This window comes from Dromaius novaehollandiae, chromosome 1 (assembly GCF_036370855.1).
Source record: "Dromaius novaehollandiae isolate bDroNov1 chromosome 1, bDroNov1.hap1, whole genome shotgun sequence".
NCBI classification, from domain to species: Eukaryota; Metazoa; Chordata; class Aves; order Casuariiformes; family Dromaiidae; genus Dromaius; species Dromaius novaehollandiae.
In genome coordinates, this window is record NC_088098.1 from 110,656,222 (window position 1) to 110,670,789 (window position 14,568).

The following is a 14,568-nucleotide window of genomic DNA, read 5'->3' on the forward strand; positions in this document are numbered from 1 at the left end:
TGTGGATGCTGAGTTCCTTCCACTAGGATCTAATTCTAAGTATGGGATAGCAGCATTTCCTCACCAGTGTAGTTGTGCTTGCTTCAACAGAACGGCCCCTTGATAAGGCTAACTTCACTCTGAAGGAAAAATTTCATGAGGCACTTGAGCAGATCTACAACCAGCAAGGATGAGCCTGTTCTCCCATTCCTTCCTCACATCCTCCCCTCCTAACTATGTGCTTGTGCTACTTTTATGGTCAGTACGCTATTCTGCAGGTAAAAACTATTCTGCAGGTAAATCTGATAAAAAGGTGTAAAGAGAGAATAACTTTCTGGTAATTTGGTGAGCTAAATTAATTCACTAAATTGTCAGAGGACTGTCAAAACTGGCATATGGGAAAGTCTGCAAAAGTGAAAATTGGGAGATGGGCCCAGAATTGTACTCTTTGTGAAATGTTATTGCTAGGTCATGTAGGCATCGGCAAATTTCACAGATGAAATTCAATGCAAAGAGAGAGAGAGACAGAAAGAGAGAGAGAGGGGAAGAGGAGAGAGAAGAATGTGAATGTGACCTCTTCCTTTCGGAGACAGTAATCTTCAGATCAGATTAGCTGCTAAAGAAGCAGTTCCTCTTCACTTCAGGAAATCACTTAATATCTACTTTTCCTCCTGAGTAAGGGAAGTTTTCCTCAATCAAGGCATATCTGTGGTAAATACTAGCTCAGAAAATTGCTTTGTCACAGTACAGATTCGTATTGAGAATTGTACTCATGTTCCAACTAACAGGTGTTGCACATTACTTATTTACTGACATGTGCATATAAACTAAAGTTTGAATACAAGTTGCTCTTCAATATATAATTAATAAAGATTAAAGATATGTAGGGCTAATTTTTTTATATGGACAAACCATACAATGTACTCTTCTGGACTTTACACAAACTACATCTATTTTCTATTACACGTATTTTGCTTCCCTTTTATAGCGTAAATATAGAACTTTAAATTTGGCCAAATTCTAAATGCTATCAGTAGAGCATTAGTGCTCCATTACTACTTCCTTCTTACTTCTTTCTGCTATTTAAATGTTCTAAATGACACATTTTAAAAGATCTCTGAGTGAAAAATTATTATTTGAGGCAAATTATATTTCTAAACTTTAATATCACAGGGACATCAAGCTGTAAATTGTTGCCCTCTTAAAACATCTTTGCTAAAAATAATCTTGCCTGAATAGGAGTGTAGCAAGGTGTGAATTATACCCTGATAGCAACTGTTGCTTGATCAAGGTGTTAAATTTGAAAGTTGTTATTTTAACTCTGAACAAGACAGTCTGTGAAAAACATTTCCTGGATTAAGAATAATTAAAACTCAGATACTGTTGTCTATTTTTTCCTTTATTTCTTTTCATTTATCCCAGTAATGGATTGCATTTTGTTACCATTATAAAAAAGTAGCAATCTAATTAAGGCTCAGTTGGAAACAGCCCAAAGTCTTTTAAAAAAGGCAGAACCCAATCATCTGTTCTCCCAAGCATCCAAATCTGTGACCTATCCAAAACATTACTTTGGTTCCCTCCATGTAGAAGCTACAGCAAGGAAAGGAGCAGTGGCACCCTGCTAGATCACTCCCACATGGGAAGCTGGGACACAGGACACACACTAGCCTCAGGAATTTGCCAGTGCTCCTGGCTCTATCAGTTGGGATGTAACATTAGAGTGTGCACTCAAAGCATTATTTTGAAAAATGTTCTGTAAATTTGCCTTGCACATCTTTTGCTCCAACTTCCCCAGGTTGAGGAGACCGCAGTGTAGACTATCTCCTGACTCTAGCAGCTATTTTCAGCATATAAGCCTGATTTGCCCTCGGCTGGTTTAACTAATGCTTATAAGGACAGCTAGAGCCAAAAAGCTTAGTTGTACAAAAGTGCCTGTTCTTCGCATCAGGGCACATAAACCTGTATAAGCAATGCTGAAAATTCTTTTGGAAAAAAAAATGGTTCTGTAAGCTAGACATTTCCCTCCTGTAGCTCGGGATGTGGTTCCCCAACAGCTGACGCCGGGGTATTCACAGTCCTGCCCTTTCCCTGCCTTCCACCCAGCACCCTCTTCTATGCCAGCTGGCACTCAGGCAAGCAAGCAGGAAAACAGTTCAGGGAGCTGAGCGCACTGAAAACAAAAGGGATTCACTGGCCAGCCCAGCTTCCTGAACTAACTTATCAGCTAGTGTCATGAGCTCCCATGCCAGCAAAGAGCAGATGTGGGAACACTGGGGTTGAGGAATGAGCAGGACTGTGGCACCTCCAATTTAACCTGCCACTTTCCAGGTGGATTCATGTGCAGCAGCAGCTGCCTGAAGCTGTTGAAAGGAGAAAGTCCTTTCCCTCCTACCCCCTTCCCCTCTCTAGGCTATATGTTCCTGTCCCCTCCCTTGGGCTGGCTCTGGCCTGAATGTGGGGTAAACCGATGCAGTCAGTTGGTCCACAAGAAAATGTGTCCAGGAAAAAGAAGGCAAGGACTCACTCCTACAAATAGAAATCCAAGCCCAGAGTTCCAAGAGTGCTATTTGCTCCCTCTCTTTATCTTTCTTTTCACCCCTGTGTTTTTCTCTTCCCTTCTTGAAACATGTTGTTACCCATGTTAGGAGATGTACAGCCTTGGAGAGAAATTTCCTTCAGGAATTTGGGTGGCTGGCCGTAGCAAGTCTTCTAGTGGTCAGGATGGAAACAGTAAATAAAATACTATTGAAAACAGAAAATTACCATTTTCTTTCCTGAGACCAGGAGAAGCATATTCTCAGTCTGTGTGCTTTCTAGATCTCTGTAATACAAGGATGGGGAATTTCTATTTCCAGTCTTCTATAGGTCAAGCCTATGTCAGGTGATTGTCTTCCACTCTTCCCCTCAAAAACCAAACCAATAGTAATTTAATTTATATAGGAAGGTCAAGTGGATAAGGAAGTGTTACAGGAGCAGTGAAAAAATTATTCACAAACTCAGGTTGAAATTGCCAAATAATTTCCTCTCAGAAAAAGTAGAGGGAAGCTGTAGAAATACGCAAACCTTTTTATTCAGCTTCTTCAGAATGAAAGTTTAGTTTTGCATATACTGACCTGTCCCACTTCAGAATTTTCTAAATATGTTTTAAAATTGCTTCTGATTTTTTTTGTGATTTTTCTGTGTAGAAACACATTAAAAAATTAAAAGATTTCACTGATATTAATAATTGTTTTGTTTCAAGCTATCTGTAAATGTATCTGATGTATAGGTTCTCATATTAAGATTTTTATTAATTTTAAAGACATGAAATGAAACTTTTATATTTAACTTAAATCTTAGATTCCTGAGCATGAGATGGCATTCTCCATGAAAAAAAATGCTAAGCAACTATACATTTGCAAAATGTAGGTCTAAACTGTAGGTCTCTGCTACAGTGGTTGTCTTTTCCTTGTTCAATGGATTCTGTCTTCACCCTGGATTCTTTTTCAGGCTTGATCCAAAATGCTGGAATTAATAGAAGTCTGCCTGTTTAAAAAGTTTTGAACCTGACCTTATTCTTTGTAAGTGGAATGGCGTTGGCCATTTTGACAGTTATTTTTTTCCACTCGTTTTGACCAGATGTGAGCTTCCAGGAAGTGCAGGCAACTGAAAAACTATATAATGTCATATCCTCTAATAAATCTGTTAGCTTTATGTCTTATTAGACTGAACTATGTTTTTAATAGGGAAATAGGTATTTTTTGCTTTTTAAAAATAATCACTATTTAAACATTGTATTTAACTTACTCTTAATTTTCTGATGTAGGCCAGTTTTCAGAAGCATGAATGTTACTGCATCAGTGTTGCTATTGATTTAAATGAGAGCAGGAATAGGTCTGTCCAGGCTAGACAAAGTATGGACTTCATGCTTCCTAAATGTAGTACCATATTTCTTTTAATTACTAGCTAGGATTTATTTCACAGCAGGGTGAGGATCTCCATGCTAATGATGAATCATTTTCTTTTTCTGTAATGATTGCCTCTTTATACTTTGCATGGTGTATAATTTCTGTGTTGACACAAGTGGATACACAGCAAAAAACCTCACTCACCCAGCCAGCCTAAGATACTCAAGTCCGATTACCCTTTAAAGCGCAAGTCTGCAGCACATATAAAACAACAGATGAAAACAAAATCTGAATTTCTCCACTTTGAGGTCCTGGTTCCTTTAGGTTAATATTACATTAATGATATTTTCTTTCTTTCATAGGATGGAAAGACAATTCTGTTCCATGTCATTAAATAAAATGCTTGAAAACTCCTGATTTAAAATTCTGTGCTTTGTACATAATATCTAGCATCTTATTGGGCAGATTTGTTATTGAAAGGAAATCTAACAGGCACTGTGAATTGTCATGTCTTTGCAAAATGTAAGCACTACTTAGCTGTACCTTCATAGAAAATGACAATGCATTTACCCTACACCCTGTAACCTTATCAAGAAAAAAAAGATTCTGAGTTGGCAGGTAAAAGCTGCAGCTTTATTTACAGTAACCAACTATTTCAAAGGATGTCAGTGCACATTCATATATTCATTATTCCAGCAGAAATGGAGACACTACAGATTTCATCACTAGGAGTCCTTTGCTGAATGAAAGGAATAACACCTCCTTTTTAGCTAGGTATTTGGGAAAATACCTTTACAAATAGTTACCCATTTGATCCAACGTTTTCAACAAGGGCAGGAAGGACTCTGCTTATAAGCTCTCATCTGATCCATACTCATAGAATTTAATCCTATGGAAAAAATACATTTGAATTTTATCCATTTTAAATGCCAAAGAAAAATAAGTAACTAATGCAATTCCTGCCAAAATTCAAATGTGTGGAGTACAAGATCTGGACTACATAGATTTTGCATTTGTGTATTTGTTTTGGGGGATGCTTTCTTTATACAGACAGAGCTGTGGACATCATAAAGTACATCCTACCTATATAACTTCTCCCTTTTTGTACAAGAATAAACCATAATGATAGAAATGTATTTATGTCACTGATCAGCTTTGCTATTGCACTATATATAATCACTATATAATAAGCATAGCAAAAAATGTTTAGACTACAATGAATTACCTTGAGAATAAACCTCATAAAGAGTGCTGTATCTTGTGATAAACAACTGATGGTTTTGCCGTACATGGAGTACAAACCATGTTTTTCTGCAATCAGCTGGGACTGCCATTTTGGGTACCATGCAGCAGCTGCATCATATTATAGAAGAAACTCGGATTATAATATCCTTTTACAAACCCCTTTATCTTCCTTTTGTCCTGTTTTCTAGTTTTAATTCAAATCATTCACAGTCAAAATACATATGCTGTGTACAGGGAAAGCACAACACATTACAATAGCGTTGCCATGGGGACTGATTAAGTTTTTTTTTTTGGTGTTCTCTGTAACAGCAAAAGCCAAAAATCATTAATAGTAAAAGAAGCTGTTACTTTCTTCCATAACTGTGACCATGACTGCAGCCTGTCCACACTGCTTTTTTTTTTTTTTTTTTTTTTTTTTAATAGCCCAGATTTCACTTCTGCTAATACTGACACAGTTCAACTGCTCACCCTTATTTTAGGGCATTTTGGCGAATGCATCACCCACTTTCTACTCTTGAGTGGCAAAAATGGTGGAGCCAGTATTATTCGCCAGGCCCAAGCGCACCAGTTGCTCGCGCTATCGAACCCCATCTAAAACAGGTGCAGCTGCAGTAAGGCGAAGCCAGGAAAACCCTCTCCATACCAATGCTCCAGAGGCTCTTATGTCGTGGACTGGAAGTGTCCTGGACCCGAACAGACCCCTGTGCGACAGCGGACACCTAGCGAGGGCATAGCATAGGAGCAGCCCTCGCTGACCCCCGTGCAAGCCCACAAGGCATTTCCTGCGGCCCCACCGGCCAGGGCGATGGCCCCGGCACAGGCGCCAGCTCCAAGGGGCGGGGCAAGAGGCGAGGGAGGGACAGAAGCTGCGACCGGGGGCAAAATGAAGGTCCCGCCGGTGGCTCGGGTACCCTGGGGGAGAGCAGCTTGCCCGTGCCCAGGTACTTTGTGTGAGCAGCCGCCTCCGTCCCCGCCCCGGAGCGGCCGTTGGGGCTGCATGGGAAGGCAGCGCGCGACGGGCGCGGCGCGGCGCGGCGCCCCTGCCTACCCCACTCTGCCTTTGGGGGGGGGGGGGGGGGGGGGGAGCGGGTGCTGGCCGGAAGTGACGGGTGATTCACCTGCTGGGCGGTACGCGCGGGGCGGGGCAGGGTGAAGCGTCCGCCGGGGAGCTGTGGCGAGGGAGTGGTGTTGGTGTCGTTCCCAGCGCTCGCCATGGAGCCCCCGCTGCTGGCTCTCGTGCTGCTCTGCTGCGCAGGTGGGGCGCCGGGGGCGAAGCGCGGGGCCCGCGGGAGGGAGTAGGGGGTTCCCAGGGCACAGGTGGAGGAGAGGGGAAGGAGGTGGCGGCTGGGCTGGGAGCGAGGGCGGCGGGATGAGGGTGGCTGCCTACCCCGCCCGGCCGCCGCTGCCCGTGGAGGGCTGGACGGCGCCTCCGTTCCTCGCAGCCCCTCTCCCGGGGCGGCGGCAGTCGCCGAGCCCCTGACAGCCCTCGGGGTCCGATGGGGCGACGCCTTACCGTTGCCCTGCGGCGGCGGCCGGACAAAGCTGCGGTGCTGCCGCCTCGCCGCCCAGCCGGGGACTCTGAGGCGGACCTGGGCTTTGTTCGCGCCGCTACCTCGTTGTGTCGCCTGCCTCTTCTCCGCGTGCGTCTCTGCCCGTCCTTTCTCTGCCATGCACCCCCCGATGCTGGCCGAAGGCGATTTGTCCTGCTGTGCGCTTCGTGTTTCTCTCTGGCGTGCTTTTCGGGGGGAGGGAGGTGGTGGGGGTTGGAGCGGCTACGCTTTCGCGTTTGGGCAGCGGCCGCTTTGCGTTAAGGGCTTTCTCTGGAGCTCGCAGCGGGAGGCGCTTCGGTCACGCCGCGGAAGGCTGCTGGTTGTGCTCGGGTCCACTCAGATGGGGACGGCATCGAGGTCTCTGCGGACAATTACGTACCGCTACGGTATTTTAGTTACTGCTTCTCTCTTTTTGGATTCATTAAGTTCCACGAATGAAAGTCCGAGTGAAAAGAATAAATAAACTTAGACCTTTTTATTAATATGTGCATGTTTAACATCTATTTAATAATTGAATTTAATTTCAAAGTCGGTCCTGCTTTGAGAGGATTGTTTGGACCAAGTGACTTGCATAGAGTCCTTGCAGCTGATCTGTTCTGGATTCGATGAGTATGATTGAAATCTGTGGAGAAAGAGTGAGAGACTTTGAGGGAAGAAGAGAAAGCAGTTGAATCAAGTGTACGTATACTAGCTTGCTTTCCTTTCTGAGGGAAAACAAAGGAATAGATAACGCCAAACTAGAAAAAAAATGCCTGGCACGTTAAAAACTAAAGTAAGCGTATTTTTTTCATCTCAAACATTAGTGTTGCTAGGTTCTTGTAATGAACCAAATTGGAGTGCCACATTCCTTTAAAATAACTTCAAAAGAATCAGTGTTTTAATTAAAGCTAGTTCAAGATTATATGAAACTACAAGAGATGACAAAACACCTGAGGAGGTTAAGGTTTACAGTAAAGTGCATATCAGCAGTGTCATAACACTTTTTGTTTCCTGTTGAAATGTTGATGACATTGTTGATGTAACTGCTGTTTTGGGAAATTACTCATAGGATCAAAATTCTGTATAACAGAATGATGAACTCTAATGTCATGTTTGAAAGGATATCAGCAGTAGTTCTGTAGTTACTCTTCTAAGCAGAGTTAAAAACAAGGTATATGCTGTGATAAAAGTATTAATTACTAGTATTTAGAGACTGGACCAATGATTAAGTTCTGTATTAAAACACTTCTTGTAGGTAATGCTGCAAACAAAGCTTGTGTTTAGTAGAATATGTACTGAAAATGTGCTGTGAGTGACCTGGATCACTGCAAGGATAACAAATGATACAGTGTATAAAGCTGGGAATAATTGAAGTATGATGCAAGGTATAACCAGAAGTAAATTTTACAGTTTAACTTTACTAAAATATACAGGTGTCTTTACATTTGACTTTGAAATTGGGTAACTTCCTAAAGAAAGTAACGTATGAGTTTTCCTGTGTTTTGATTAGGAATATCTTTTTGCATAGTTACTTGAATGAGTGATCCCTGAAAGATGCACGTACTTCAGTCCTGTGAAGGAAACATTTTTATAGTCTCTATATCATAGGAGCTGATACATCATCTGAGCCCCTTTTTTCTTTCATCCGACTAAGTTATTAATGTTTCTGGGTCTATGTTCCAGGCAGACATTGCTTCCTTCACTGAGGGAGCAGATTTCAGTAACTGGCATTCTCTGTATGGACCAGACCTTAAAGGAAGCTAATCTGCACTCCATGTAGTTGTGCGAAAGCCAGTGGCAGTAGAGGATTGTCTAATTGCTGAAGTCCTTACTGGTGTTTGTGGCAGTGGAGTAGTTTGTCATGGTACTTTAGGATTTGCAGTGTCTGTGCCATTTTCACTGTTTTATTTTCCCTCTCCCCCCTCTCCATAAGCCTAATTTTTCTTGTTTCCCAGTTATTAAAAGTAGTCGATTCAAAATAATTTATTTTTTTCAATTCATTTTTAAGACAAGGAGGCTTGTCTTGTCTGTGTGGAAAAACACACCCTCAGCAGGCAACTGAGGTATCTTTTTCTGTTGAAACAGGGAGATGTTTGGATTTGTGCTGTCCCTAAACTCTTCTCAGGTTCAGTCTCTGCTAAGGTCAATTTCACAGCCATAAATAACGAAATTGATAACTTCCTTTTTCCTTGCAGGAAGGAAGAAGTTTGTCCTTGAGCATTTTAAGAGGTCCAAGGAGTGAACAGTCCTATTTCCCATAGTAGTATAATTACTTATGAATTAATTCTAGTGACTGCCTGTGTTGTATTACCTTGCTGTGCAGCTATAAATAACTCGTGTCAGTTTCTGTTTACATTAGGGCTTCTGAAAAGTGACCACAGAACAGGTGGGTGTAGTGGAGTCTTCTGCTCTCTTGCAGACTTAAATAGTGTGGAGTCACATCTGGATGGCTATCTCTTCTTAAAGTGATTGTACTAATTTTTTTTTATATCTAAAAATGTTCTCCAAAGCTGTGGTGAGTGAGAGTTTATTTGGTGGCCATTTGAAGGACCAATACTAGTTGTATGTATTGTAGACAAGTATGATCAGTCATTTTAAGTAGGTGGGGATTCCCAAGGTGTGCAAATTCAGTTTAACTCAAATGGATACTGCATAGCTGTTATTGACAAATCCTGGAATAAGGCAATAGAAATTATGTACCTCTTCGGATATTGAAGTATTTCACTTAGACACTTTTTGGAAAACAGTTTATAAAAATAGACAAATACAGAATTCTGATTTGAAGCAGAAAGCTTGGTGGTGATGTAGGTACCGGCAGATCATTTTGGTAGGTCTTATGAATGTGCAAATTATTGTATGTTTGATCAATCCTAAACTTTCCAGAATGTTTGGTCATCTCAAGCTAATATATTGTTACACAGTGTCAGTGGCTCTGAGCATGCATTTGCTATGATTTTTAGGGTGACCTTGCATACGTGCTTACAAGCTTCTCCTGCCTATCAGTGCTGAAGAAAACATTTCATTGTCCTTGTAGCAAATTCAAGTTTATGTGTACCTTCAGAAGACTGAGAATAAATACAGATGCCTAGCTTGCGATGATGATTTAAAAAATAAGATAGTGACCGTGTCTGAATTCTTAAAAATGTGTAATGGCAGGGCACAAATTTTCAATTGCTATCAAATGTTAAGATACCCAGATTAATATCAGTCTTTGTATAGGGGGAAAAAATTGATTGCACCAGTGGTGATCAGTATAGCCTTCAGAAGACATGTTATACAAACTGGTAATGCTTTGCACATACATCTTCAAATTAAGGGTAAGAATTGAAATACAGTCTTAAGGTAAATAACATAACTTGTTGGCAGGAATTTCCTTAGTCGATAGTCATCTCGTATTGCTCTTCCTGTGCTTTTCACGATAGTAGTAGTAGGCACCTTTATACTATATAGATATTCCACAATGTGTGAGGCTTTATTAATATAAAATCAAGTTATTAAAGTTTGGATAGCTTTTGAGGAAAAGGCTGTGGTTATTGCACTAGCATTAAATGATATTCATAAAACTTGAAAAAGCACTTTTTTTTAGTGACATGCATGCCGGAGCAGAATCTAATGCAGACATTGTAAGTAAGCATTTGATGGTTATTACACTTTTTCAAATTTGTATAAAAAAAGACTTAAGCCTCTTAATGTGTTTTTTTGTTTGTTTGTCTTCAGTAAGAGGATCTTACAAAACCTTAAACTAGGAGAAATTTGACCACCGTGCAAGTTAAATGATCATTCTTCTATTAGTCTGGCAATTTCTAACCCTGGTATGCCTGTTGAGGATTAATTGTAATAATTTGCAGGGTTCAGCTGTTTGAATTAGTTGTAGGGGAGAATCTGAAGTTCTTAAGTGTCCATTGACATTAGGAGGTCTGGTATTCAGGACTCCTTTCCTCGTTTCCTAAATCCTAATATTTTGAGAAGCATGAAAAACTTTAACCAGAGATGACTTCGATTGCTGGGTTAAACTAGTTACTCCTGTAACATCAACCTAGAGACTGAGTTACAGTCATTTTGCCCTAACTAATCTTCTGTTTATCAGAAAATCTTCTATGCAGTCAGAATGCTGCTCTAAAGATTATTCTAACTGGTCAGTTTGAATGGTCTGCTCTCACTGTCTCCCCTTGCTGGCTTCCCCTGCTGTGTTGCATCAACCTTACACTGCCTGTTTCATTGCTTGTCACAGGCTCTTCCAAAGCTGATTCTGCTTATTTTAGAGATGAAACTACCACTCCCAAATGGTTGTTTTAGCTTCCATCACTGTTTTTAAAAATATATTTTTGTGTGAGTACATGCATTGTCTTTGTGTCCATTCATGCTTCAAGAAATTTCTGTAAACATCTTCAAATCTACTTCACAATCAGCGTTTTAAAATTCATTTGCCACAGTGTCCACAGAGGCTTGTATATACCAGGAACTCATTTTTGGGGCTGTTGTTTCATTGTAAATTCTAATCAATTTAGTTGTCAGTTGTTGCTTGCATGAGTTTGTAAGCTTTTAATTGCCAGGATTCTCTTTTTCCTCTTGTTACAGCTTCTGGTTCATTTCATGGAGCTTTTAGATGCTTTCTGAAATAAGTATTAAATAAGGAGAGCTTTTAACAGTTGTATGGCTCAGTAGCTTGTAACAGTGGTGTAACCTAACCCATTGCATCAATGTTTTGGTCACTGCTAGCTATGTATACGGTTAGTTTATGCTGGCTTTTCTTTTTCTTTCTTTTTATGGAATTCCTCTCTCTCACTAGTTTGCATCTGTCAGGGGATGGTTATAAAAGCCACTTCAGCCTGTTGCCATGGGAGTTAAGTGTCAGTGAAGCTGTAATTCTATGGAAACCTCTTTCAGTGGCAGCTTGAACACAAGTAGGCCTTGCATCCTTACTGATCATTTCCTTTACTGTACAACCGCTTTAGTTGTGGGAGTGTACAGTGAACAGGTGTGAGCTGAGACTGCTTAAAACTTTTTCATTAATTTTTAAATTAGCTTCCATAATCTGGTACAAAAGAGCTGTACGAACAACTTATCCTGGCACAGAGCAAGGAATGACCAACAAGAAGATGGCAAAGGAAGGTTAAGGGGTAAGCCAATTCTGCTTCATCAGTATTTTCCAGTGTGAGAGAAATATCTGTATAACCTTGGCCTGGCCTGGGGGGAGCTGAGTTGGGGAGTCTAACTGCATCACTAAATCAGGCAACCAGTTGAATAGCTAGATGTTACCTCAAGGACTGTTTTTTTGTTTTGTTTTGTTTTTTTGTTTGCGTCCAATGTTGTGTTATTCATCTTACTCCATGATGAGCCAGTTTAGTATTTCTCTGACTTTGAAACTCCCTAATTTTTTGTAAAGTTGTTTTTCTACCTGAACCAACTCTATGAGATCAAAAGAGTCTGAACTCTAACATAAGAGTGTCAGTGGGATCATCAAACAGTTGCAAGTGGAGTATATAACTGTTAATTATTATTATTTTTTATGTCACCTACTTGTTAGATCACATATTAGAAAATTGCAGTTTTCTTAGACAAGATATGGAGCTTTAGGGGCTGCAGGCTAGAGCCAGTCCTGAGCCCTCCACCAGCGACACAGTTGTTCTTTAGCTGCTTATTGGGAAGCATCTAAGGTGCTTGATGGTTAGAAGTTCTTCAGTTCCACTTGCTGCCACTCTTTTTTTAATGTAGCATGTATTAGACATTTACAAGTACATCTTTCTAGCCCTATAGATGTAACTTGCATTTAGAATGTTGGAAAAAAGATTAATCAACAAGAAATACTTTGCATGTGTAGAAGGAATGATGAAGATTTTTTAAATTCACTACTATTAACTTGTGCAGACTGAGGTTGTATAGGTAGTTAAAACATCAGGTACTTGCTGATCCTGCTTTTTTATTTTATTTTTTATTTTTTTGTAAGCTGCAAGGAACCTCTTGTCTCAGTTGTGGTAAGGCATGAGAATAGTGTGTGTATTTATTTTTAAAGTCTCTCTCAAATTTTAAATGACTAGTTAACTCTGGCTATTTAGGGTGGTCATTGTAATTCTTTGAGCTTATTGCTTTCTAGGTATTTCTTATCATAAAAAAACAGAAGTAGGCAAGCAACCACTTTTTTTTCCTGTCATTGTGTTGTTCACCTTTTTTTTGTAAAACAAACAAAAAAAACCTCCCAAAACATATACTGCCGAATAAGATTGTTTTCAGTATTGCTGCAAAACTTGCACAAACTAGGAAAATATTGTTCAGTAGCTCACAAGAGTCAAAACCGCTTTACTGAAGTGAAAATAATATGGCTGCTCAGTTAAGTGCTTGATTGTAATTTAACTCCCTAATGCATTGACTGACAGATATGCTTAACATGTTCACAATGAAAAAGGGCTGCTTCGTTCAGTTTCCTTGTAAATGCCATCAAATTAGCGGGGAGGGGGAGGGAAGGACTGAATCATGTGACTTCATTTGCTTATGGACTCTATAAGCCTTCAAATATCAGATTGTAATTAGAAAAACGTGACTTGCAAGACTGAGAGTTGATGTAGATTCATTAGAGGAGAGGCTGGCTTTTTCATGAATATGTAAGTAGTGTCGGGATTTGGGCTGCTGATTGTTGGCTTAGTTGGCTGAGAAAAGTCTTTGTAATGGTTGGACCCCGTTTCTTCTACTCTGCTAATACTATCTCTAGATAGTTCCTTAATGGCTATTAAGTACAGTCTGAAGGTACAGGTTCATGTTACACCTAGTCACATTACGAATGTAATGTGATTGCATCTGGTGTAACTTCATGTGTTCATATAGGGTGTTCCCAATGCCAGTAACGGTCTCAGGTTCCTCATTCCCTTCCTTGTGTCAGAGCTAGTGTTGTGCAGCTACTGAATGAATTTGTTCAGCTGATCCACGTCAAGAAAGTTTTCTAGTGTATTTTTTCCTATTAGATGAGTTGATTCAAATCACTTTGGCTATGCAACCAGGGGCTGGGCAGCTCTGCTTACTCTGAGAGCTGGCAGCAGCTTGGCTGGTGTAGGTATAACACGAGGTTGTTCTCTGTGGGTGGGATTCCACAGCAGTGCAAGCAAGGCTTTATCAAGGCTCCTGCAGCGTGACAGCTTTGCTATGTCTAGCTATGTGCTCCTACCACTTGCCTTGTGCTTGGCTGACTATCTGGTTCAGAGAGCTCCATCTGGAAACAAAACAACCCCTCCCATGCTGTGTTAATTTTTAGTGGGGTTAACTCTTTGCTCTGACTTTTTGCCTTTTTGCACAGCGTTATACTGGCGTAAGGGAGGGGGCAGAATCAAAACCGAGGATGAGAAGGCAGGAATTTGGCAGCTCCAGATTAGCTTAGTTGTCTTTCCCTTAATATACTGCAGGCTGACCTAGGTCATGCTGGATCATTTAAATGTGATCAAACACTAAAACTTAATAGTGATCTTCTGTAGATGTTGGACTAGACAGTACTTCTGTGCTTAATCTTAATCACAGGCTTTGTTATAACACCCACTCCTCCTTTTTGTTGGTTTCCCCCCAAATAAGCCTGTCTTTTACCTCACTAATGAGGTAAAAGTGCTCCTTCTCTCAACTTGATAAGCATGTTCCTGTTGAGTAAGGTCATCAACTGCTGTAGTTGCTAGGATACTTGTCTAGTGACTCTGGGTTCAGCAACAAAAGCTTGAAGAATGTGCTGAATGAGTTGGGAGCCCAGGGACAGTTGTAAAAAGGAAGGAGAGTTGGATAGAATCTGAAGGCAAAAGGGAATGTCAAGGGAAGAAGTGAAATTTGTCTAAATAAATCAAAGTGAAAGGTCAGCAAGGCTTTATCCCATGATTTTTGTTTTTTTCTTACTTGCATAGCTAACCTTACTGAGTTTAGTTGGGAATGAAATGAAGCTTCTGCTGTATATTTGTAGA

The 14,568-nt window shown here is 40.5% G+C and overlaps 1 protein-coding gene across 3 annotated transcripts in view; it reads left to right on the top strand.

Moving 5' to 3' along the window:
* The first annotated feature begins 5,960 nt into the window (after positions 1 to 5,960).
* CXADR (CXADR Ig-like cell adhesion molecule) overlaps positions 5,961 to 14,568 on the top strand; it is a 36,889-nt gene continuing 28,281 nt past the window's right edge. For 2 of the 3 annotated variants that reach the window (XM_064523568.1, XM_026107987.2), the window contains exon 1: positions 5,961 to 6,052. In XM_064523568.1, coding sequence (XP_064379638.1) covers positions 5,995 to 6,052 — 58 coding nt within the window. In that variant the 5' untranslated portion in view covers positions 5,961 to 5,994. Of the gene's footprint in view, positions 6,053 to 6,216; positions 6,367 to 14,568 lie in introns of those variants that run through there. The other variant, XM_026107988.2, reaches the window with a different exon arrangement.